We start from the raw sequence: 25,810 nt of genomic DNA, 5'->3' as shown, positions 1-25,810 counted from the left end.
TCAACAACCCTTATATTTAAGGTCAATTAATCAAAGTGATGTATTACGTTCGCATGTAAATGTTTAAAAAAGTTAGTCTTTTAACTTCCGTCGCTGCTCCTTTTTGTTTTCATCAGTTTCACTCTAAACTTCTATAAGCGTTTTATGTGCATTGTGTCCGAAAAGAAAAAGCAGTCAGCTTCGGCGTGTTGGCCATCAGTCAATGCCACAAAAGGCAGAGCTACACAGGCACAATTGTAACTAATGGCTCAACGTTTGCTTTGATTGCACCCTGCAAAGAAAAACAACCCTTGAGGCTTGCTCGGGTGTACAGCGCACTGCGTGAACTGGTCTCAACGCTTGGCTCGCTGTGTTTGATTATTCTGAACGCCGGTGATATTAATATGTTGCCCAAGAGGAAAACAGAAGCCAGACAGTCAATTGTGTGTATCAGCAAGTTTGCCCGGGAACTTAGATGCTTTACACACAAGTGTTCAAAAACTGCTCTCAGTAGACAAAGCAAAGAGAGGATTTCCTGCTCTGTGGTTCTTGCCTTGGAGGTTTTTGCCTCCTACTGCAGAGGTTCTGCTTTCATTCATTTCCTTTTTTTCCACTCATCTTCTTGATTTGCTGCCCCCGACTCATTTTCCCTTAAGGTAGAAAACAACTGTCTAGTGGGGAAGTATTTGTTAAAAATTGATTTAGAAAGACAGCCCGGAAAGGAAAGCCACTGCTTAAGAACTTGTGGGGGAAGAAAGGTATTGCTTAGTCAACATGTTGGCATTAAATGAAAGCATGGAGATAAGTCTGTTGTGCAGATACAAATGAGTGTCTCTGACAACCTGTCCAGCTTCTAATGATGCCAGTAAGGCCCAGTAGACTCTCCTCACAGCTAGATGACTCGTTTTAGACTTCCTGCCAAATCAACAATAATGAGATTGTGTCATCATCGCGGTTGAAGCTGTTGTGGATTAGTTCTTCAACGAACGGTTTCATGTTTCCTCTGCCTGCTTGGCTTGTCGTGGCTCAGTTGGTGTTCATCCAGAACTGACGTCTGCACCACTAATAGCCAGAATGAGCTTTAATCCATCCAATAACCTGTCACTGGTGACTGACAGCTTCCTGGCTGCAGACACATGCTCATACTTAAATATTTACTATATTTCAAACATGCACATAGAAACATCTGCTTTGTTACAACTTGTCTTCGTTGTCTTACTTAAGAACTTTCACTAAGACATATGTTAAAAGAGCCCCCACTTTTCCCCAAACTTCTGCTTATTTACAGGCTACCGATGAGGATTCTCCTCCCAACAACTTCCTGACATATACCATCATTTCAGCGTCAGTCTTCCCTGATTACTTCCGTATCATCATGGTGGAGGGCTATGCAGGTACTGTCACCGTTACAAGCTTTTCTTTGGGTCAACCTGGTTTTAATTTTTAACTTCACTTTAAAGGAAAAGTCCGTTCAGCAAAGAAAGATCAATGGATCAATATCTATACCTAAAACTAATACGTTAAATGTGATTTCATGAATTTAGCGAAAATCAGTAAAAAAAGGTCACCAACCTTTTAAAGGCTGAGGGCCATTTCAAGGGTACCGAGACGTAGGAAGGGCGACCATTACTGACCCATGAGCTGTTAGCCTAATCTTTGTTTATCAACATATTTTTATTGTTTCTGTTAATTTCGAAGTTTATTTAGACATTGTCATTTTGAAATCTCTATAAATGATTAAAAAGAAGAGCAACAGAATAAAATAAAATTTCAAACTTAGCCCACTGGTGGGTTGTTCTTTATTTAGAAGACTCTGAGGTCCCCCCATGTGGTCCTTGAGGGCACCTTGGTGCCCATGGGCACCGCGTTGGTGACCCCTGGTCTGGGATATAGATAATATAGTAACACCTCCTTTCTGACATCTCCCAGCAGTGATGTCACGGTGCGGTAAGCCTAGCGCCATTCTCTCTATCTCTACAAGCAAAATCAATGGGACCTACTACTAGACATTCCGTAAAAATTCAAAAGATATATCCATTGGTTTTCAAGATTTGAGGACGTTTCGCCACCTCTCCAGGAAGCTTCATGGAGAGGTGGCGAAACGTCTTCAAATCTTGAAAACCAAGTCCAGTGGATATATTTTTAAAATTTTTACGGAATGACTATGACCTGGATGAATGAGAAACTTCATCAGCAAACTACTAGACACTTTTGAAATCAACAACAATTATTGAAGATTTCCAGAGGACTTCACCATTGAAATTCACCAGAGCTATAGTGAAACTGACAATACCCACGTGCATGGCAGCTGGATGTTATAATACATTGTATAAAAGTGAAAATAAAATGACTTATTTAGACTTTCGGGTTCATGAACCTCCATGGACGGGTTCATCGTTGGTTTTCAACTTGAAGAGGGAGGATAGCCACTATTTCGAAGAAGGATGTTGTAAAGGTGACTTGGATAATAGCATGTTCTGACATCACTGGGACTTGATCAACAGCCGATACCACACCATGACGTCACAAACCTGTAGGTGGCAGTAGTGTTCTTTGACAAACATGGCTGCCTATTGTAAAGTACATTCAAATGAACATTACTCTTAATTAAAAACACTCCGTAAAAATTAAAAAAAATATCCACTGGACTTGGTTTCCAAGATTTGAAGACGTTTCGCACCCTCTCCAGGAAGCTCTCTCAATTCAAATGTCGTTATATACATTTGAATTGAGAAAGCTTCCTGGAGAAACTAAGTCCAGTAGATATTTTTTTAATTTTCACGGAATGACTACGACCTGGATGACTGGGAATCTTCATCATTATAATTAAAAACACATATCATTTATTGAACAGTATGTAATAATTGTATATTTAAAGTACTTTCAGAAGTTTCTATTCTGAATAGGACCAGACTTCTCCTTTAAGTTTTACAAGAACAACAACCTAAAATGTTTTAACTTTAATTTAAGCAGCAAAGGAGTAGTTTGTTTGTTTTTTTCTTTGTTGTAAAGTGTAGTAGGAGTAATGAAATCTTTAAAAAGAAATAACGGGTTTGAATGACTTTTCTCTTTTTCTCCTTCTGCCCCAGTTATAAGTGTTAACAGGCCTCTGGACTATGAGATGGTTCCCAAGGGGATGATCTATTTGACAGTGATGGCCAAAGATGGGGGAAACCCAGCGCTTAACAGCACCGTCCCCGTCACAGTGGAAGTTATAGTAAGTGCAACCTTGTAGTTGAATGAAATAAGACCTGCAGCTGAATTTTCCACCAGGAAAATTTGTGTGTGAATTTTTAACCAAATAATTAAGGGGAGATGCGGTTGTATATATTTAGACTCGAAAGTAAAATTCTAACTTTTTGTGGGTTGCATTTTTTTATTCCAAAACAGTAAAAGAAACAATCCATTGGACTTTGTTTCCAAGTTTAAAGATGTTTCGCTTCCCATCCAGGAAGCTTTTTCAATTGAAAATGTCAGAAATAGCGTTGGGTTCCAGGCTGTCATGTTTTGTTTTAGGTTCCTAACCCACATGCAGAAACACTCGGAAACAGGAGAAAAAGTTCAAAGGTTTATTGAATTAACAGGTCAGGAGGTTATCAGATTCAGGACTGGTCACGACTGGTTTCTCTGCAGAGGAGGACAGAGTGGTTAGCAGATATCCAGGTATGTTTGCAGGTTGAATGAGTGCAGGTCTGTACCTGTTCAGAGATTCAGGCTGAGCGGCAGAGGAGGGGAACCAGGAGGGTCCAGAGGCTGAAGGCAGGCAGAGGCAGAGCTTGATTTCTGATCTTGCAGTTTCTGATCTGAGTCTCTCTTCCAGTTTCTTCTGAGAGCGGGCAGGCAGGTTACTGACAGATTGACTCTCCAGGGTTCTTCGGAGATCAGACAGGCTTGTTTTAGACTGAGAAACTCTTCCAGAGTTTCTGGGTTCAGACAGATTCTTCCTTGGAAGCAGAGAGGACAAAAACAGGTTAGGTTCTGGTTCAGGTTTCAGGGGAGTCAGAGAATCAGACAGGCAGGTCAGCTAAGGTTTGCTAACCATAACTGGCTTAACACTCTGGCACTGGAGTGTTGCTCTGCCGCTGCTTAAATGCTGGTCTCCTGATGAGCAAATGAGCTGAAGGTCAGCTTCAGCTCCAGGAGACCTAGGACGCCCTCTGCTGGAGAAAGGTGGACAGACCTCCAGATCCCAACACAGGCTTTATACAGGAGCCCTGCAAAGCCTTGTTTTTGTTTAGAAAAATGGGCCATCCCTTTGTAATGGGGGTCGTTTGACTTTTTTGTTAGCCTGTAATGCCCCATCGTTAATGTTATGTTTATTCAAAGATGATTATAAAATGAATGTGTGTTTATGAAACATTTGTGCAAGGGGATGCTCCTCTCCTGTCTCATGATTCAGTCGGGAGACCATCCTGCCTTGTCATTCTGATGGAGCATCCTGTCTTCATGAACTGATCAATTGTTCTGTCAGAACAATACTCTGTTTGTAACCATGTTTCATGTTCTGTTAATAAACGCTCTGCGGAGGAGGTCCCTGGGAGACAGTGTGTTTGAGTCTGGGATTCAACTGTCTCTCCTTTCTGCAGAAATTGTATCCGTAATTGTGTATTTCAGTTCTTCCTTTTTCAAAAAACCTACATTTTATGAACCCGACAGTTAACCACCCCCCCTTTCAGAGACATAGACAGGTATGGGGCATTACAGGCTAACAAAGAAGCCAAACAACCCCCATTCCTAATGAGTGAACATGTTTGTCTGGTTCAATTTGCATGTTTTCTAAGCCAAAACAAGGTTTTTGTTTTGGTCCACTCTAAAAAGCCACAAACTCAACGCTATTTCTGACATTTTGAATTGAAAAAGCTTCCTGGATGGGAAGAGAAATGTCTTCAAACTTGGAAACAAAGTCCAGTGGATTGTTTATTTTACTGTTTTGGAATAAAAAAATGAAACCCACAAAAAGTTAGAATTTTACTTTCGAGTCTAAATATATACAAGCGTATCTCCCCTTAATTATTTGGTTAACTTGGAAACAAAGTCGAATGGATTGTGTCTTTAACTTTTTTGGAATGACCACTACCTGGATGAGTTAGAATCTTCACCAGCGTGTTGTTAATTAATCCTTATAAGCCATAAATTAGTATTTTAACACCATTAATAAGAGTATGTATGGTTTTTATTGGAACAGTATTTTTTCAACTACACATCAACCTCTCACACTGCAAAAAAAACGAAATCTAGATGAGTAATTTTTTCTTAAAATAAGTAAATTTTTCTTGGATTGAGGAGGTTAAAGAGACATTTTGCCAATGGAACAAGACATTTTACACTTAAAATAAGAAAACACAACTACATTGCCTTATTTTAACTGCATATTATCTACTTATCTTATTTTAAGAGTAAAAATTCTCATTCCATTGGCAAATTATCTCATTTACCTTCTCAAATTAAGGATAAATACACTTAATTTAAGACATTTTTACTTATTTCTAGATCGTTTTTGCTGTGCAGTTTCCCCTTCTGACTCATCATTTCTCTGATATAATATTCAAAATGTTTTGTCTTTCTTTATTTTTTTCTATTTAAAATTCAAAACTGGTAAACTGACCTTTGTTAAGAATATATAAATGCAGTCATTAAAGCCCGATGAGGCGACGAAGCCGGTAGTCGTCAGCCTTCCAGTCTCAATTCCCACAGAAGACATCCATTATACGTCCAACTTTTTATTCATGAAACGGCAGAGAAGAATGGATGAATATTCTTTGATATGCATGGACTATAGCTATTTCTATACACATCTTGCATGAGGGAGAAAAACCAGACGGGATAGATGCTGACAATTGAGCGTTGCCCCTATGTCTCTCTGCCTCTGCCTCTCTCTGTCGTGACTCACACCACAGGGGTTTATCAGCAGCTGGCAGCATCTCACTCGCACAATGCTTTGCACCAGTGTAACTCGGAGCCCAAATAGATAATTGTCCTAGTGACTGTTGTTAAAGTGTTAACATTTCTCAGCAGCTCACGCATTGGGGATCTTCTCTGTGAATAGCCAGAGAACTGGAAATGTTGGTGTGAATTGGAGTCTTATTCAGGAGTGGGAGGCTGTGAGAAATTTAAATGCTCTTACTGAATCTGTTTGAAAGCAGCTGTTGTTCCAAGTTCTTGTCATATTTACACTGTTCAGAGTTATTGCTTTTCAAAGAACATCTATCGATCCTCTCCTGCTTATCCAAGATCAGAATGCGGAGGTTACAGGGCTATACATCTTTTTCAGCAGAGATACTCTGCAGCTCCTTTGAGTGGATTTCGGTGTGCCCCCCCCCGGACAAACTAATATATTGTCCTGGGTTGTCTGGAAGGCCAAAAAACCTCTAGAAAGATTCCTCCAGGTCACATCTAAATCAGATATCCTAGACACTTCTAACTCTTTTCAGGGCAGCGATTCAGAAGCTCTTTTTCCAAACTTTCCTGTGGTGAACAAGCCACTCAGTTGGTCTGTACACTGCAAAAAAAATCAAAATCTTTTTCTTAGAATAAGTGGATTTGTTCTTGAATTGAGGAGATAAAAGAGACATTTTGCCAATGGAACAAGATAAGCTCCACTTAAAATAAGAAAAGACAATTTCATTGTCTAATTTAAAGTGACTATTATCTAATTATCTTATTTTAAGAGTAAAAATACTGATTCCATTGGCAAACTATCTCATTTACCTACTCAAATCAAGGGTAAATACACTTAATTTAAGAAATGTTTTACTTATTTCTAGATCGTTTTTCAAGTGTAAGATGACATCCAACCACATTGAAGGTCATTTAAAGCTTAAGTCCAGTCATTTCAATAGTAATAATAATCCACAGCTACCTCAGTAGTCTCTAGACAGTTTTCCAGAAGTTGAAGTCAAGCCTCAAAGGGCTGATTGTTGACGTTAAGTGTAAGTTACACATAAGTTGTACACTGGAAAAATAATCTAGAAATAAGTAAAAATTTCTTAAATTAAGTGTATTCACCCTTGATTTGAGCAGATTAATGAGATAGTCTGCCAATGGAATTAGTATTTTTACTCTTAAAATAATATAATTAGATAATATTTACTTGAAATAAGACAATGCATTTGTGTTTTCTTATTTTAAATTTAAATTGTCTTGTTCCATTGGCAAGATGTCTCTTTTATCTCCTCAATTCAAGAACAAATGCACTTATTTTAAGAAAAAATTACTTATCAAGATTTAGATTTTTTGCAGTGTGGTGTCTAGCTCATCCAAAACCTATGAGTAACTTGCGCATAACTTATGTGTAACTTATCAAGCACATATCAACACGACCAACAGATTTCTTGGCAGGCAAGACGCTGAATCTCCTGGGCCTGCAAACAACTATTAAAAAACAAAGATGCTGCCCATTTAGCTTCAGCCATATTGAGATATGATAACTTGATCTGTTTAATCCTGCTGTATGCCTTCAACCCTCAGCTCCAGGGCCGCATGTGGCCCAGTGGCTGATTTAATATACAGGTGCTGGTCATAAAATTAGAATATCATGAAAAAGTAGATTGATTTCAGTAATTCCATTTAAAAAGTGAAACTTGTATATTATATTCATACATTACATACAAACTCATATATTTCAGATGTTTATTTTGTTTAATTTTGATGATTACAAATGACAACAAATGAAAATCTCAAATTCATCATATCAGAAAATTAGAATATTGTGAAAAGGTTCAAAATTGATGGCCCCTGGTGCCACACTCTAATCAGCTAATTAACTCAAACCACCTGCAAAAGCCTTTAAATGGTCTTTCAGTCTAGTTCTATAGGCTACACAATCATGGGGAAGACTGCTGACTTGACAGTTGTCCAAAAGACGACCATCGACACCTTGCACAAGGAGGGCAAGACACAAAAGGTCATCGCTAAAGAGGCTGGCTGTTCACAGAGCTCAGTGTCCAAGCACATTAATAGAGAGGCGAAGGGAAGGAAAAGATGTGGTCGAAAAAAGTGTACAAGCAAGAGAGATAACCGCACCCTGGAGAGGATTGTGAAACAAAACCCATTCAAAAATGTGGGGGAGATTCACAAAGAGTGGACTGCAGCTGGAGTGAGTGCTTCAAGAACCACCACACACAGACGTATGAAAGACATGGGTTTCTGCTGTCGCATTCCTTGTGTCAAGCCACTCTTGAACCACAGACAGCGTCAGAAGCGTCTTGCCTGGGCTAAAGAGAAACAGGACTGGACTGCTGGTGAGTGGTCCAAAGTCATGTTCTCTGATGAAAGTAAATTTTGCATTTCCTTTGGAAATCAAGGTCCCAGAGTCTGGAGGAAAAGAAGAGAGGCACTTCATCCACGTTGCTTGAAGTCCAGTGTAAAGTTTCCACAGTCAGTGATGGTTTGGGGTGCCATGTCATCTGCTGGTGTTGGTCCATTGTGTTTTCTGAGGTCCAGGGTCAACGCAGCCACATACCAGGAAGTTTTAGAGCACTTCATGCTTCCTGCAGCTGACCAACTTTTTGGAGATGCAGATTTCATTTTCCAACAGGACTTGGCACCTGCACACAGTGCCAAAGCTACCAGTACCTGGTTGAAGGACCATGGTATCCCTGTTCTTAATTGGCCAGCAAACTCTCCTGACCTTAACCCCATAGAAAATCTATGGGGTATTGTGAAGAAGAAGATGCAATACACCAGACCCAACAATTCAGAAGAGCTAAAAGCCACTATTAGAGCAACCTGGGCTATCATAACACCTGAGCAGTGCCACAGACTGATCGACTCCATGCCACGCCGCATTGCTGCAGTAATACAGGCCAAAGGAGGCCCAACTAAATACTGAGTGCTGTACATGCTCATACTTTTCATGTTCATACTTTTCAGTTGGCCAACATTTCTATAAATCCTTTGTTTTTATTGGTCTTCAGTAATATTCTAATTTTCTGATATGATGAATTTGAGATTTTCATTTGTTGTCATTTGTAATCATCAAAATTAAACAAAATAAACATCTGAAATATATGAGTTTGTATGTAATGTATGAATATAATATACAAGTTTCACTTTTTAAATGGAATTACTGAAATCAATCTACTTTTTCATGATATTCTAATTTTATGACCAGCACCTGTATTAGCAATCAGGTATGGGCTGTTTTCTGTTTCAAATGATCACAGAACGCATTAGTTCGACATCCATATAGAACTTTTCTACACTGCAAAAAATGTAAATCTACATAAGTCATTTTTTCCTAATATAAGTGCATTTTTTCCTGAATTGAGGAGGAAAGTGAGACATTTTGCCAATGAAACAAGACAATTACCATTTAAAACAAGAAAAATACAATTGCTCTGTCTTGTTTCAAGTGCATATTATCTAATTATCTTATTCTAAGAGTGAATATACTCATCCTATTGGCAAATTGTCTCATTTACCTACTCAAATTAGAGAAAATACAATTAATTTAAGGAATTTTCACTTATTTCTAGATTGTTTTTCCACCTTTAAAGGCCTATAATAGGCCTGAATGCTAAGGTACGCTAGTGTCGAATGAGACCTTGTGTGTCTGACAGCTGAAGTCTGATTGAAACTGGTTTACATTTTTACTAATTTCTAGATCGTTTTTCCAGTGTAGATAAGGACACAGATACACTGGAAAAACAATCTAGAAATAAGTAAAAGTTTCTTAAATTAAGTGTATTTACCCTTAATTTGAGTAGGTATATGAGATAGTTTGCCAATGGAATGGAAATTTCTACTCTTAAAATAAGATAATTAGATAATATGCACTTGAAATAAGACAATGCAATTGTGTTTTCTTATTTTAAGTGTAAATTGTCTCATTCCATTGGCAAGATGTCACCTTTACTTCCTTAATTCAAAAACAAATGCACTTATTTTAAGAAAAAAACTACTTATCTAGATTTAGATTTTTTCCAGTGTATCAATAAAAGCCACTAAGGACCCCTTCACTCTCACTTCCAGGAACTAGCATGTGTAGCCCCCACCCTACTTCCTGTCAAAGGTTTCACCTTTCTTAAGATTGTTATTTCATTGGCTGTTTCCTCTTGTTCATTACGTCCAAACAAACTTCTTAATGTTTATTTTTTCCACAGGATGAAAATGATAATCCGCCTGAGTTCAGCAAACCTTCTTACATCGTTAAAATCCCAGAGAACCTTAATGCAGGTAGGAGTTTTAATGTAGTTATGGTGCTAATGTGATAAAACATATTTTCTTTCTGCGTTTGGTAGTGTGAGACACTTTGCCAATGGAACAAGACAATTTACATTTAAAATAAGAAAACACAATTGCATTGTCTTATTTCAAGTGAATATTATCTAACTATCTTACTTTAAGACTAAAAAATACTCATTCCATTGGCAAATTATCTTATTAACCTACTAAAATTACTGGTAAATACACTTAATTTAAGACATTTTTTCTCATTTTTAGATGGTTTTTGCAGTGTGGTGTCAGTCTGTAGTATTTAGCCCTTTTTAAAGGAATAGTACACCCAAAACATGATTAGCCTTCATTTTCTACTCACCCCCATGCTGAACAACACTCTGGAGTACTTTTTTGATATCTCAAATGCATCTGGAGATCTGGGAGGCTTCTTGCTGTCTGCTGACATTCAAATAATGGAGGTCTATGGCGCCCGAGGCAGAAAGGTCCATAAAAGTCCACAAAAACGTGTCAATATTCCTCCATACTGCTCGTCCAATGTATTCCAAGTGTCCTGAGTGGGTAGCGTCCATAATTTACTCGAAACGAAGTCATTTAGAATGTTTTTAGAGCATAAACAGTAGTGTATAGGATTTCCTAAAAGCGCGTTCACGAGTCTACGGAAACCGCGGCAGACCAAACCAGATGAAAGTGCGCATTCAGCGTCTGCTCTGCCGATAATGCAAGCGTAGAAGAAGAAATGTGCTGTTTATCTGTGCAAAGAAAGAAACAACGAAAGAAAAATGTCTGAGGACTTCAGTGTTGAGGAAGAGCATGAGTTCTTTGCCGAGCTGAATGCGCACTTTCATCTGGTTTGGTCTGCCGCGGTTTCTGTAGCGTCGTGATCGCGCAGGTGCGCGCTTTCAGGAAATCCTATACACTACTGTTTATGCTCTAAAAACATTCTAAATGACTTCGTTTCGAGTAAATTATGGACGCTACCCACTCAGGACACTTGGAATACATTGGACGAGCAGTATGGAGGAATATTGACACGTTTTTTGTGGACTTTTATGGACCTTTCTGCCTCGGGCGCCATAGACCTCCATTATTTGAATGTCAGCAGACAGCAAGAAGCCTCCCAGATCTCCAGATGCATTTGAGATATCAAAAAAGTACTCCAGAGTGTTGTTCAGCATGGAGGTGAGTAGAAAATGAAGGCTAATCATGTTTTGGGTGTACTATTCCTTTAAACTGCTGTTAATGCAGTAAGACCAGATCAGCTTACATCATTCACACTGCATCTCTACATAGATGCAAATCTTTTAGATTTTATGGTTTATACAGCAAACACGTCCCTTACATGCTGTGATAATTATGCTGCAAATCTGCATATTCAAACAATATATATGTGCTTTTGGGAATTCTTTTCTGCATCTTTACGTGTGTCACGTTGTAATATGTGTGCATGCTTTAACCTGCGCTCCAACACTGTTTTGAGATGCTCACTCAGAATGTAGGATGTTGGTTCCTCCAGGGAAATCGTGAGCTGCTGTATTCATTCTCATGCATGTGAAGCCTCTTTTCTTCCCAGACAATAGATTAGTTTCCAGTCACCAGAGGAAAATGGGATATCTGACTGCCCCTTTCTCTCTTTTAGCTGCAGAAGAAGCTCGCCATTCTTTATGTTCCACACACTGTTTAATAGAGCACCTCTTTTAGAAGGAACGCTGAGGGTTAGAGCAGTATTTGGCCCTCAGGTGGAGGCCTAAGGCTGCAGCTTCTAGACACAGCTTAGGGCTAGCCCTGCGGCTCTGGCAAGCATCTCATCCCCATAGCAGCCTTGGTATTGATCAGTTCGATGCCAAGTAACAGTCTAATAATCCACTAATCCATAAACCCACTCACTGCTATGCCATCAGTGTCACTATGGAAAGAAATAAGCTTTGCAAGTGTCACTGCAGCCAGTCTGCCTCTGATTTTCTTCTTTTAAATGCTCTCAACAAACAGTAATTGGCAACTTTCTTTATGTTTGTGTCTCTCTCTCTGTCATAAAAAAAGGGGCAACTGTACTGGTTGTAAATGCAACGGACTTGGACGCCTCGCGGGAGTTTGGCCAGGCTTCCCTCATCTACTCCCTGGAAGGCTCCTCTCAGTTTCGCCTGAATTCACGCTCAGGTTCGTTAACCAGTCAGAATAAGACGTTTACAGCTTTTCAACCTGCTGGAGTCTGTTTAAATCAGCTTTTTCTCAAACTGTTTAGTTGGTTGATAGTTGAGCAGTGGCTGTGAAAACCCTGATCGTGTTTTTTTTCAGTTCTTTCTGAAATGTTCTGCCGCTGATAAACTGTAATGCTGTAAATTTCTTCATCTCTGTTTCAGGCGAACTCACAACCACAGCCCTGCTGGACAGAGAGCAGAAGTCGGAGTACATCCTGATAGTGAGAGCTGTGGATGGAGGAGTTGGCCCTCAGCAGAAGACTGGCATTGCCACCGTAAAAACTTTAAAGTCATCGTTTAACTGAACAGCTTGTCTTAAAGTCTTACAGTAGCAGTCGTTCATAATGGCCCTTCCCAGTCAAAAACCAGCCGAATGGCAGCAAAATCCCCTCCAACTTCCAGCAAATTTCCTTCTCATGGGCGTGCATATTTTTCACCACCCTTTCACTGAATTACAGGGTCTAACAAGGAGATAACGCTTCTCTTAATGTCCACAAATCATGAGAGAAAGAATATTTTAGATGTTTAAAAAGGAATTGTAGGGGACCAGCCAAGGACCCATCAATGGCTACTACTGTACTGTTTGTTTTAACCATATTGGTAAAAAAGAATCTTAAATCACGATACACTCATCATGTATGTGAATATTCTACAAAATATTGGAATTAAGAATGTAATGAACCCTTCTATATTACGCCACAGCAAACAATTTATATTAAAATGTTAAAACCAGTTTCAAAATGACAAAGACACGTACTATTATAAACACAATTTGGAAAAATGGAACATCTTTTGGAGAAGATCGTTGAGGGTAGAGCCGGGCGACACGGACTTAAAATCTTCTCACGATTGTCATGAAGCGGTGTTTGTTTGGAGGACCCAAATGCAGAGACCAGTAGGCAGAGGTGAATTAAGTGGGTTTATTAAGGTTTAAAGGAACAGGGGCAGGAATCAAAATCCAACAGAAAATAACAAACGTACCAGAACCAAGGAGACATCAGGGGTAAACCAAAAACTCTAGGAGCCAGGGAGAGACGAGGAAGGATGTTAGACGAGGATCCAGCAAACAGAACTGAAGAGGGAGGGCTTTTAAAGGGGACAGAGACAAAGAGAGGGCTAACGAGAGGATTGAAAACAGGTGAGGGCAGTACAGAAAACAGAGCAAGGGAAAGAGGACACAAGAGGGCAGCAGAGGACAACAAATGGAAAACCAAGAAAAACAGGAACTAACAAACCAAGACTGTGACAATGATATTTTGTTGTGATGGTTAAAAACTCTCCCTTCCTTCTTTGAAGTCGGTTTTAGGTCGCTGTTTGGCTGTTAATGCATGCAACACAGGGGTGGAAAGTAACGAATGACATTTACTCAAGTTACTGTAATTGAGTACTTTTTATGAGTAATTTGTAACTTTCTGAGTAGTTTTTTAAAATATGTAATTTTTACTTTTACTAGAGTAAATTTTTACCTAAGTAGCTTTACTTTGCTACATTTAAAACCCCCTCACTTTATTGAGTAAAACAAAATCAAATTAAATACTAATTTAAGCCCCTGTGTTACGGAACCAACACTTAATCGCCATTAAAAAATAGAAGAAGACTTTTGACTTTTAACAGCACTTTATTTACACAATTCAAGCATATAAGCAATTGATGTAAAAACAAGTGTCAGTTAAAATGATTAAATGAGGAGCTTGTTAATAACAGTGGCATCCTGTTGCCTTTTAGTTTGATTTGTGGCATCTTTTGGGCATTTAATTTTGTGTGCATTTTGAAAAACTTTAAAACACAGTTTAAATTTCTTTATTCCTATCATGGTGTTGTCTGTTGGTTAGTAGGATTGGAAATTGTTTGCACTTTAAGGTACAGGTTAAGGTGACTGTCCTTGTGCTGTGAGGAAATATGTTCTTTAGCCCAGCTGATCTTTTGCAAGTGTGGATTTCCACTGAAATACGCCTTGAAATCGATTAAAACACCTTGTGCTCAATTCGATTCATGACTCATCCTTTTTTGCATTAAATAACTCAAAGTAACTAAGTAACTTTTACTCAAATTACATTTTAAATGAAGTAATTTTGTACTTTTACTTGAGTAAATTTTGAGATGGGTAATTTTACTTTTACCTTGAAATCGATTAAAACATCTTGTGCTAAATTCGATTCATGACTCATCCTTTTTTGCATTAAATAACTCAAAGTAACTAAGTAACTTTTACTCAAATTACATTTTAAATGAAGTAATTTTGTACTTTTACTTGAGTAAATTTTGAGATGAGTAATTTTACTTTTACCTTGAAATCGATTAAAACATCTTGTGCTCAATTCGATTCATGACTCATACTTTTTTTGCATTAAATAACTCAAAGTAACTAAGTAACTTTTACCCAAATTACATTTTAAATGAAGTAATTTTGTACTTTTACTTGAGTAAATTTTGAGATGGATAATTTTACTTTTACCTTGAAATTGATTAGAACATCTTGTGATCAATTCGATTCATGACTCATCCTTTTTTGCATTAAATAACTCAAAGTAATTTAGTAACTTTTACTCAAATTACATTTTAAATGAGGTAATTTTGTACTTTAACTTGAGTAAATTTTGAGATGGGTAATTTTACTTTTACCTTGAAATCGATTAAAACATCTTGTGATCAATTCGATTCATGACTCATCCTTTTTTTGCATTAAATAACTCAAAGTAATTAAGTAACTTTTACTCAAATTAGATTTTAAATGAAGTAATTTTGTACTTTTACTTGAGTAAATTTTGAGATGGATAATTTTACTTTTACCTTGAAATCGATTAGAACATCTTGTGATCAATTCGATTCATGACTCATCCTTTTTTGCATTAAATAACTCAAAGTAATTTAGTAACTTTTACTCAAATTACATTTTAAATGAGGTAATTTTGTACTTTTACTTGAGTAAATTTTGAGATGGGTAATTTTACTTTTACCTTGAAATCGATTAAAACACCTTGTGCTAAATTCGATTCATGACTCATCCTTTTTTGCATTAAATAACTCAAAGTAATTTAGTAACTTTTACTCAAATTACATTTTAAATGAAGTAATTTTGTACTTTTACTTGAGTAAATTTTGAGATGGGTAATTTTACTTTTACCTTGAAATCGATTAAAACATCTTGTGCTCAATTCGATTCATGACTCATACTTTTTTTGCATTAAATAACTCAAAGTAACTAAGTAATTTTTACCCAAATTACATTTTAAATGAAGTAATTTTGTACTTTTACTTGAGTAAATTTTGAGATGGGTAATTTTACTTTTACCTTGAAATCGATTAAAACATCTTGTGATCAATTCGATTCATGACTCATCCTTTTTTGCATTAAATAACTCAAAGTAACTAAGTAACTTTTACCCAAATTATATTTTAAATGAAGTAATTTTGTACTTTTACTTGAGTAAATTTTGAGATGGATAATTTTACTTTTACCTTGAAATCGATTAGAACATCTTGTGATCAATTCGATTCATGACTCATCCTTTTTTGCATTAAATAACTCAAAGTAATTAAGTAACTTTTACTCAAATTACATTTTAAATGAGGTAATTTTGTACTTTAACTTGAGTAAATTTTGAGATGGGTAATTTTACTTTTACCTCGAAATCGATTAAAACATCTTGTGATCAATTCGATTCATGACTCATCCTTTTTTTGCATTAAATAACTCAAAGTAATTAAGTAACTTTTACTCAAATTACATTTTAAATGAGGTAATTTTGTACTTTAACTTGAGTAAATTTTGAGATGGGTAATTTTACTTTTACCTTGAAATCGATTAGAACATCTTGTGATCAATTCGATTCATGACTCATCCTTTTTTGCATTAAATAACTCAAAGTAATTTAGTAACTTTTACTCAAATTACATTTTAAATGAGGTAATTTTGTACTTTAACTTGAGTAAATTTTGAGATGGGTAATTTTACTTTTACCTTGAAATCGATTAAAACATCTTGTGATCAATTCGATTCATGACTCATCCTTTTTTTGCATTAAATAACTCAAAGTAACGAAGTAACTTTTACCCAATTTACATTTTAAATTAAGTAATTTTGTACTTTTACTTGAGTAAATTTTGAGATGGATAATTTTACTTTTACCTTGAAATCGATTAGAACATCTTGTGATCAATTCGATTCATGACTCATCCTTTTTTGCATTAAATAACTCAAAGTAATTTAGTAACTTTTACTCAAATTATATTTTAAATGAGGTAATTTTGTACTTTAACTTGAGTAAATTTTGAGATGGGTAATTTTACTTTTACCTTGAAATCGATTAAAACATCTTGTGCTAAATTCGATTCATGACTCATCCTTTTTTGCATTAAATAACTCAAAGTAACTAAGTAACTTTTACTCAAATTACATTTTAAATGAAGTAATTTTGTACTTTTACTTGAGTAAATTTTGAGATGGGTAATTTTGCTTTTACCTTGAAATCGATTAAAACACCTTGTGCTAAATTCGATTCATGACTCATACTTTTTTGCATTAAATAACTCAAAGTAACTAAGTAACTTTTACTCAAATTACATTTTAAATGAAGGTAATTTTGTACTTTTACTTGAGTAAATTTTGAGATGGGTAATTTTACTTTTACCTTGAAATCGATTAAAACATCTTGTGCTAAATTCGATTCATGACTCATCCTTTTTTGCATTAAATAACTCAAAGTAACTAAGTAACTTTTACTCAAATTACATTTTAAATGAAGTAATTTTGTACTTTTACTTGAGTAAATTTTGAGATGGGTAATTTTACTTTTACCTTGAAATCGATTAAAACATCTTGTGCTCAATTCGATTCATGACTCATCCTTTTTTGCATTAAATAATTCAAAGTAACTAAGTAACTTTTACTCAAATTACATTTTAAATGAAGTAATTTTGTACTTTTACTTGAGTAAATTTTGAGATGGGTAATTTTACTTTTACCTTGAAATCGATTAAAACATCTTGTGATCAATTCGATTCATGACTCATCCTTTTTTTGCATTAAATAACTCAAAGTAATTAAGTAACTTTTACTCAAATTACATTTTAAATGAAGTAATTTTGTACTTTTACTTGAGTAAATTTTGAGATGGGTAATTTTGCTTTTACCTTGAAATCGATTAAAACACCTTGTGCTAAATTCGATTCATGACTCATACTTTTTTGCATTAAATAACTCAAAGTAACTAAGTAACTTTTACTCAAATTACATTTTAAATGAAGTAATTTTGTACTTTTACTTGAGTAAATTTTGAGATGGGTAATTTTACTTTTATCTTGAAATCGATTAAAACATCTTGTGCTCAATTCGATTCATGACTCATCCTTTTTTGCATTAAATAACTCAAAGTAACTAAGTAATTTTTACTCAAATTACATTTTAAATGAAGTAATTTTGTACTTTTACTTGAGTAAATTTTGAGATGGGTAATTTTACTTTTACCTTGAAATCGATTAAAACATCTTGTGATCAATTCGATTCATGACTCATCCTTTTTTGCATTAAATAACTCAAAGTAATTAAGTAACTTTTACTCAAATTACATTTTAAATGAAGTAATTTTGTACTTTTACTTGAGTACATTTTGAGATGGGTAATTTTGCTTTTACCTTGAAATCGATTAAAACACCTTGTGCTAAATTCGATTCATGACTCATACTTTTTTGCATTAAATAACTCAAAGTAACTAAGTAACTTTTACTCAAATTACATTTTAAATGAAGTAATTTTGTACTTTTACTTGAGTAAATTTTGAGATGGGTAATTTTACTTTTATCTTGAAATCGATTAAAACATCTTGTGCTCAATTCGATTCATGACTCATCCTTTTTTGCATTAAATAACTCAAAGTAACTAAGTAATTTTTACCCAAATTACATTTTAAATGAAGTAATTTTGTACTTTTACTTGAGTAAATTTTGAGATGGGTAATTTTACTTTTATCTTGAAATCGATTAAAACATCTTGTGATCAATTCGATTCATGACTCATCCTTTTTTGCATTAAATAACTCAAAGTAATTAAGTAACTTTTACTCAAATTACATTTTAAATGAAGTAATTTTGTACTTTTACTTGAGTAAATTTTGAGATGGGTAATTTTACTTTTACCTTGAAATCGATTAAAACACCTTGTGCTAAATTCGATTCATGACTCATCCTTTTTTGCATTAAATAACTCAAAGTAACTAAGTAACTTTTACTCAAATTACATTTTAAATGAAGTAATTTTGTACTTTTACTTGAGTCAATTTTGAGATGGGTAATTTTACTTTTACCTTGAAATCGATTAAAACATCTTGTGCTAAATTCGATTCATGACTCATCCTTTTTTTGCATTAAATAACTCAAAGTAATTAAGTAACTTTTACTCAAATTACATTTTGAATGAAGTAATTTTGTACTTTTACTTGAGTAAATTTTGAGATGGGTAATTTTACTTTTACTATGAGTAAAATTTAGGCAAAGTAAAGATACTTTTACTCGATTACAATTTTTTAGCACTCTTTCCACCTGCAACATCAATCCATTCCCCACTGTCACAAATAATGGTCCTGAAAAGAAATGTATAAATTTAAAATATTCTTCTTCAGTGCACCAGATACAGAAAGGAGAGTGAATAAACATCCCAAAGTAATGCATTTCACTATATTCTTTGAATATATTTAAGCCCCAATAAAAAAAAGCAAAAAAAAAAGTAAAAAACATTTTTTTAAGGATTAAATCCTATTTTAATTCAAAATCCTAATTATTACACTAAAAAAAGTAATGCAACTGTTTTTTGCATTAACTTAATTATATTCAGTTACTTTAACACGATAGTTTCATGCTAGCTGGGTAGGACATAAAACAATTGAATTAAAGTATCTAAATATGATTAAGTAAATGCCAAAAGCGGTTGCATTATTTTTTTCAGTGTATGATAAATATTGCAACAGGGATAAAGGAGTCTGCTGCTGCTGGGATCCTCAAAGCAGGCATAGATAGATCCTGATCAGTGCATCTGGCCACAAGGGGTCCATGGGGTATTTTACATCTATAATAATGTAACCTGTGATGCATTCAATGCCTTTCCACATGTGCAATGTCATTGGTGGTGAGGTGTGTAGAAATCAGATTAAAATAAATGGCCTTAGAGGCCTAAAATGTTAACATTTCCATCCAGGTCCTATTTTGGACAAAAATAACTTTGTTATTGATGTCACTGTAATTAATTTCATCCTTAGTACGCATTAATATTAATTCATTAATGATTCCTTTTGTCTTTATCTTAGGTGAACATCACCATCCTTGACATCAATGACAACGCCCCGCTGTGGCGAGACGAGCCTTACGAAGCCAACGTCGTGGAGATGAGTCCCTTAAACACTGATGTTATCTCTGTGAGTGTGAACAGTCCATCCCACCAAACCTTCCTGCGCCGCTGCTGATGAAATCCGTTGTAATGTGAAAAACAAAACAAACAAAAAAAAAGTAGATTTTATTTTGTTTAATATTAATGCCTAGAAATAAAAGAAGTAAAGCAGGGATCGTTTTTCATTCCAAAATATGCAGCAGTGAAGTTCACAGCTGCATTGGAGGTTGTGTTTTATTTAGCAAAACATCTTCTGTAAGCCACTGCAGTGCCCAGAAGTATTATATGAAGTGTTAGCGGTGGCCCTTCACTGGAAAAAGTCATTTTTTCTTAGAATAAGTGCATTTGTTCTTGGATTGAGGAGGTAAAGGAGACATTTTGCCAATGGAACAAGACAATTTACACTTAAAATTAGAAAACACAATTGCATTGTCTTATTTCAAATGCATATTTTCTAAATATCTGATTTTAAGAGTAAAATTGGTCATTCCGTTGGCAAACTATCTCATTTAGCTGCTCAAATTAAGGGTAAATACACTTAGTTTAAGACATTTTTACTAATTTTTAGATCGTTTTTGCAGTGTTTGGTTAGAGCAGAAGAAGAAAGTAAGACGTACACTGCAAAAATGATCTAGAAATAAGTAAAAAATTCTTACATTAAGTGTATTCACCCTTTATTTGAGTAGGTAAATGATATATTTTGCCAATCGAATGAGTAATTTTACTCTTAAAATAAGAGAATTAGATAATATGCACTTGAAATAAGACAATGCAATTGTGTTTTCTTATTTTAAGTGTAAATTGTCTTGTTCCATTGGAAAAATGTCTCTTTTACCTCCTCAAATCAAGAACAAATGCACTTATTTTAAGAAAAAATTACTTATCTAGATTTAGATTTTTTGCAGTGCAGATCACTCCAGAGGCGCTGCAAGCTTCCTTCTCCTCCCTGGGTTTAATGCAGAGGATTTAAATGCAAATGCAGCAAAAATGAAGTTGATTATTCTTTATTGTTGTCTCTTAGTGCATTGTTGCCTTTTTTTAATAGAGCTGACCTGATTTGTATTTTTTTAGGGACCATTATTTACCCTGTGCTACTATTTTTAGAAAGTTTGTGAAATATTTTTAATGCACATGGGAGGTTCTAAGCAGGTTCCAACGGGGGCCAGTAGCCCTGTAAAGCTCGTTCTGGACCCTTTTATGGCCCCTGTACTGACAACAAAATACTAAATCAGTTTTTATTATGTGTAGTGACAGGAGAGGTCGTAAATAGTTGGTCGCTTGAACCAATTGAACCTTCGGCTGTTACAGTTTAATATTTAGAAATGAAGGTATGTGGGCGTGTTTTGGTGGTTAGCGCATACGATCCATGTATGCAAGCCTTAAGGGGTGTTTATCCTCCCGCAGCAGTGTGGCGCAGTGAGCTGTTGACAGATATTTTGGATTTATGCCCGATATTCAATTCAATTCAGTTTATTTATATAGCACCAATTCACAACACATGTCATCTCAAGGCACTTTACAGTTCAACCAGATCATCCAGTCAGATTGATACAAAGTTTTCTATCTAAGGAAAAAAAGTTGATTGCATCGACTCATTGACTCAAATACAATCCCTCACACTAAGCATGCTTGAAGCGACAGTGGAGAGGAAAAACTCCCTTTTAACAGGAAGAAACCTCCAGCAGAACCAGGCTCAGTGTGAGCGGCCATCTGCTGAGGTTGCTAGGGTTCAAGGAGACAGAAGCAGAGACACAAAAAGCAGCTGTAAAAGGCGGCGCTGTCCAGGAAACACAGCCAGGCAGACGAGCTCCGAGCCAGCTCCCATGTCAGAGGACGAATAGAGCACATCCAGTTAGTCACAGTCAGAGAAACAGGACTACTCTGGAAAACAGGCCGATCTCCAGCATCTATAAACAACGGCGGCGTTATGTTGTTCCACGCCACAACGCAAGAGGGCCAAGAGGGGAACTAGCTGTGGGTCTAGATACGGCGGTGAGGAAGTGGGGGCAAGTTTGTGCGACAACAGAGGGACATGAGGGCCAAAAAGAGCGGGGATCCAGGTGGAAAAAGGGTCCATCTTCATGTGTCGTTTTCCACAATGGCGGTCAGACTACCAAAACAAGCCGGTAAGGAACCAAACCGGAAATACGTATAGAGTAGAGCAGATGTACTGCAAAAACGATCTAGAAATAAGTACAAATTTTTTAAATTAAGTGTATTTACCCTTAATTTGTGTAGGTAAGTAAGAGGATTTGCCAATGGAATGAGTATTTTTACTCTTAAAATAAGACAATTAGATAAAATTCACTTGAAATAAGTTAATGCAATTGTTTTTTTCTTGTTTTAAATGTAAATAATCTTGTTCCATTGGCAAAGTGTCTCACTGAACTCCTCAATTCAAGAAAAATTTCACTTATTTTAAGAAAGAATTACTTATTAAGATTGAATTTTTTTGCAATGTGTACTTTTGACCAATCAGAGGCGCTGTCTGTGGTCACCTACAATTTTGAAGCGGTGCACCAGAGTGTCTGCGGAAGGGGCGTATGTCGCGTTCATTGCGACATACGCAGACGACCTGGTTTCTTTTAAGTTTTCTGAGCTTAGAAACACTTTAACTCTTGTGTTTTCTTCCAGCAATGGAACTAAGTATTTTTTTATCGTAATTGAAGGTTTTTAAGATATTAGAATATGGGTTTCAATAAGATATAGTGTATTCAATTATTTAAGGTTGCTTAATAGAAGAGAAATTCGTCTTCCCTTATTTGAGCTGAAGGAAGTGAGAAACAGCTGGAGCTTTAGGACTCCTCCTCCTCCTTTACTGATGGACTCATATCCAGAGCAGTTTAGGTCATTTCAAAGTAAACTCAGCTATTATCCCAAACTCTCTCTTCTGTCCCGTCGGTGTCTTTGCAGTGTGTTGTTTATAATGAAGGCCTGATTGTCCATTAATTAAGGAGGCGTCGCCGAGTGTAATTAAAGGAGTCTGATTGCTAATTAAAGTGTAGCCTGTAGTTATATGCATAACAAATTATTCAGCTTCTAGGCAGAAGAGGAGGCGAAGCTCAGTCTTGCAGAGCACAAGTGTGAAACGAAGAAGAGTTGGAGAAAATCAAATGAAGGCGACGGCTGCTCTCTGCTAAAATGTTGCTGCTTTTTCCACTTTGTCGAGCCTATTCCTCAGTTGACTTCCTCCTTGGTGCGATGCAATGCATACTGTATATGAAATCCTGTGCTCACTGCACAGACACTATTGCCCCACTGTCCACTTTCCGATGAATCTGACCATCCAGGCTCACAGCTCAGTAATTGGGCCCGGAGTAGCCTGGACCCATCCAGTGTTTCTATGGCGACTGGAAGCCACCTGCTGATTTCTTCTAGGTGTCCAGTGAGCCGATGAATTTGGCTGCTGCGCCCAGTCCAGGGATCAACCCACTCAAATCTCTCTGCTCCCCACTATCAGAGCTTTAGCCTCTTACATTCAGCTCTATACCAACATAACCCTCTAAAGCTCTCCTCTGCCTCTCTGGAGGAACTCTAAACCCAGGTTTGATCATCCAGGCAAATATCATTGAATGTGTTTCTCTCAGAGCAGTATTGATTACTGGAACGGAGCTCCCACTGCACGACACCTTATTTCACCTACCTTGTCTGTGTTTTGGCTAATCAACGAGTCTCAGAGATGCCAGCCTAACATGTCTTCTTAATAATTAAACGCCTACAATAGCCTTTGTTTCTCTAATGACCAATTAACCCTTTTCCAGCAATTTTAGTCAAGACTGTAAATAATTGATCAGCTCTTTAAAAATCAGCCTGTGCTTTAGCTCGGCTTCAGGCTCCAAGCATGTATCATCCATCACAATTGCAAGAGAAAAACAGCTGCATCCATTTTTCTTTAAGCTGGAACACCGACAGCTGGGAGGGAAGTTAAAGCGCCTCCAAAAGTATTCCTACCCCATTAACTTTTCATACTTCATCATATCACTGCAGACGTTCATGCATATTGAGGGAATTTGTCATAAACCAGCTAAGATTTTGGGCATAAACATGAACACTGGAAAAAATCTAAATCTAGATAAGTATTTTTTTTCTTAAACTAAGTGCATTTGTTCTTGAACTGAGAAGGAAAAGGAGACATTTTGCCAATGGAACAAGAAAATTTGGATTTAAAATAAGAACACAGAATTGCATTGTCTTATTTCAAGTGAATTTTATCTAAATATCTCATTTTAAGAGTAAAAAATACTCATTCCATTGGCAAACTATCTCATTAACCTACTCAAATTAAGGGTAAATACACTTAATTTAAGAACATTTTACTTATTTCTAGATTGTTTTTCCAGTGAAGAGGAGAAATCTGAAAAGCAAGGTGATCCTTTGCACTCTGGTTATGGCAAAATAAATTAAATTAAATCTAACCAAACTGCCTGTGTAAATCAAATATAGAGAAAATAGCCTCTGTCTGAGTGCAAAGGAATTATAAATATAAACATATATCTAATCACTGCCAAAAAGTAATTCTAAGTAAGGCAATGTTTCTTAAAATAAGTGCATTTTGTCTTGAATTCAGCTGGTAAGTGACAAACTTTGCAAATTGAGACAATGCACTGGAAAAACGATCTAGAAATAAGTAAACATTTCTTAAATTAAGTATATTTATGCTTAATTTGAGCAGGTAAATAAGATTATTTGTCAATGGAATGAGTATTTTTACTCTTAAAATAAGATAATTAGATCACATACACTTGAAATCAAACAGTGCAGTTGTGTTTTCTTATTTTAAATGTAAATTATCTCTTTTACGTCCTCAATTCAAGAAGAAATGCACTTATTTTTAGAAAAGAATTACTTCTTTAGATTTGATTTTTAACCTGGATTACACTGGAAAAAATCTAAATCTAGATAAGTATTTTTTTCTTAAAATAAGTGCATTTGTTCTTGGATTAAGGAGGTAAAAGAGACATTTTGCCAATGGAACAAGACAATTTACACTAAAAATAAGAAAGTACAATTGCATTGTCTTATTTCAAGTGCATATTATCTAATTATCTTATTTTAAGAGTAAAATACTGATTCCATTGGCAAACTATCTCAATTACCTACTCAAATTAAGGGTAAATACACTTAATTCAAGGATTTTTTACTTATTTCTAGATTGTTTTTCCAGTGTAACGTGGATTAAAAATGATCAAAACTGCAATGTCTTATTTCAAGTGCATAATGTCTAATTATGTTATTTTAAGTGCAAATATACAAATTTATCTCCTCAAATTAAGGGCACCATGTACTTATTTTAAGATTGTTTTTTGCTTGAAGGCCTTAGAGATTTGTTGCACTGGAAAAAAGAAAATCAAACCTAGATAAGTTATTTTTTCTTAAAATAAGTGCATTTGTTCTTAGATTGAGGAGGAAAAAGATACATTTTGCCAATGGAACAAGACAATTTACATTTAAAATAAGAAAACACAATTGCATTGTCTTATTTCAAGTGCATATTATCTACTTATTTTATTTTAAGAGTAAAAATACTCATTCCATTGGCAAACTATCTCATTTACCTGCTGAAATTAAGATTAAATACACTTAATTTAAGACATTTTTACTTTTACTTATTTCTAGATCGTTTTTCCAGTGAACATATCTCTAATAACTGCAAAAAAGTAATTCTAAGTAAGGCAATTTTTCTTAAAATAAGTGCATTTTGTCTTGAATTGAGCTGGTAAGTGACACACTTTGCAAATTGAGACAATGCACTGGAAAAACGATCTAGAAATAAGTAAACATTTCTTAAATTTAGTATATTTGCACTTAATTTGAGCAGGTAAATAAGATTATTTGTCAATGGAATGAGTATTTTTACTCTTAAGGTAGTATAATTAGATCATATACACTTAAAATCAAACAATGCAGTTGTATTTTCTTATTTTAAATGTAAATTGTCTCTTTACGTCCTCAATTCAAGAAGAAATGCACTTATTTTTAGAAAATAATTACTTCTTTAGATTTAGATTTTTAACCTGGATTAACGTGGATTAAAACTGATCAAAACTGCAATGTCTTTTTTCAAGTGCATAATGTCTAA

General features: G+C 35.5%; 1 protein-coding gene across 1 annotated transcript in view; it reads left to right on the top strand.

The window, feature by feature from the left end:
* cdh23 (cadherin-related 23) overlaps positions 1-25,810 on the top strand; it is a 240,909-nt gene that overhangs the window by 52,663 nt on the left and 162,436 nt on the right. The window contains exons 7-12 of the mRNA XM_038281401.1: positions 1,268-1,373; positions 3,069-3,196; positions 10,083-10,155; positions 12,196-12,312; positions 12,516-12,628; positions 19,652-19,759. Coding sequence (XP_038137329.1) covers positions 1,268-1,373; positions 3,069-3,196; positions 10,083-10,155; positions 12,196-12,312; positions 12,516-12,628; positions 19,652-19,759 — 645 coding nt within the window. The remainder of the gene's footprint in view (positions 1-1,267; positions 1,374-3,068; positions 3,197-10,082; positions 10,156-12,195; positions 12,313-12,515; positions 12,629-19,651; positions 19,760-25,810) is intronic.

This window comes from Cyprinodon tularosa, unplaced genomic scaffold, assembly GCF_016077235.1.
Source record: "Cyprinodon tularosa strain WSP-4 unplaced genomic scaffold, ASM1607723v1 ctg170, whole genome shotgun sequence".
NCBI lineage: Eukaryota > Metazoa > Chordata > Actinopteri > Cyprinodontiformes > Cyprinodontidae > Cyprinodon > Cyprinodon tularosa.
Note: the sequence above shows the minus strand (reverse complement) of the source record. Positions and strands in the feature narration are given on the sequence as shown.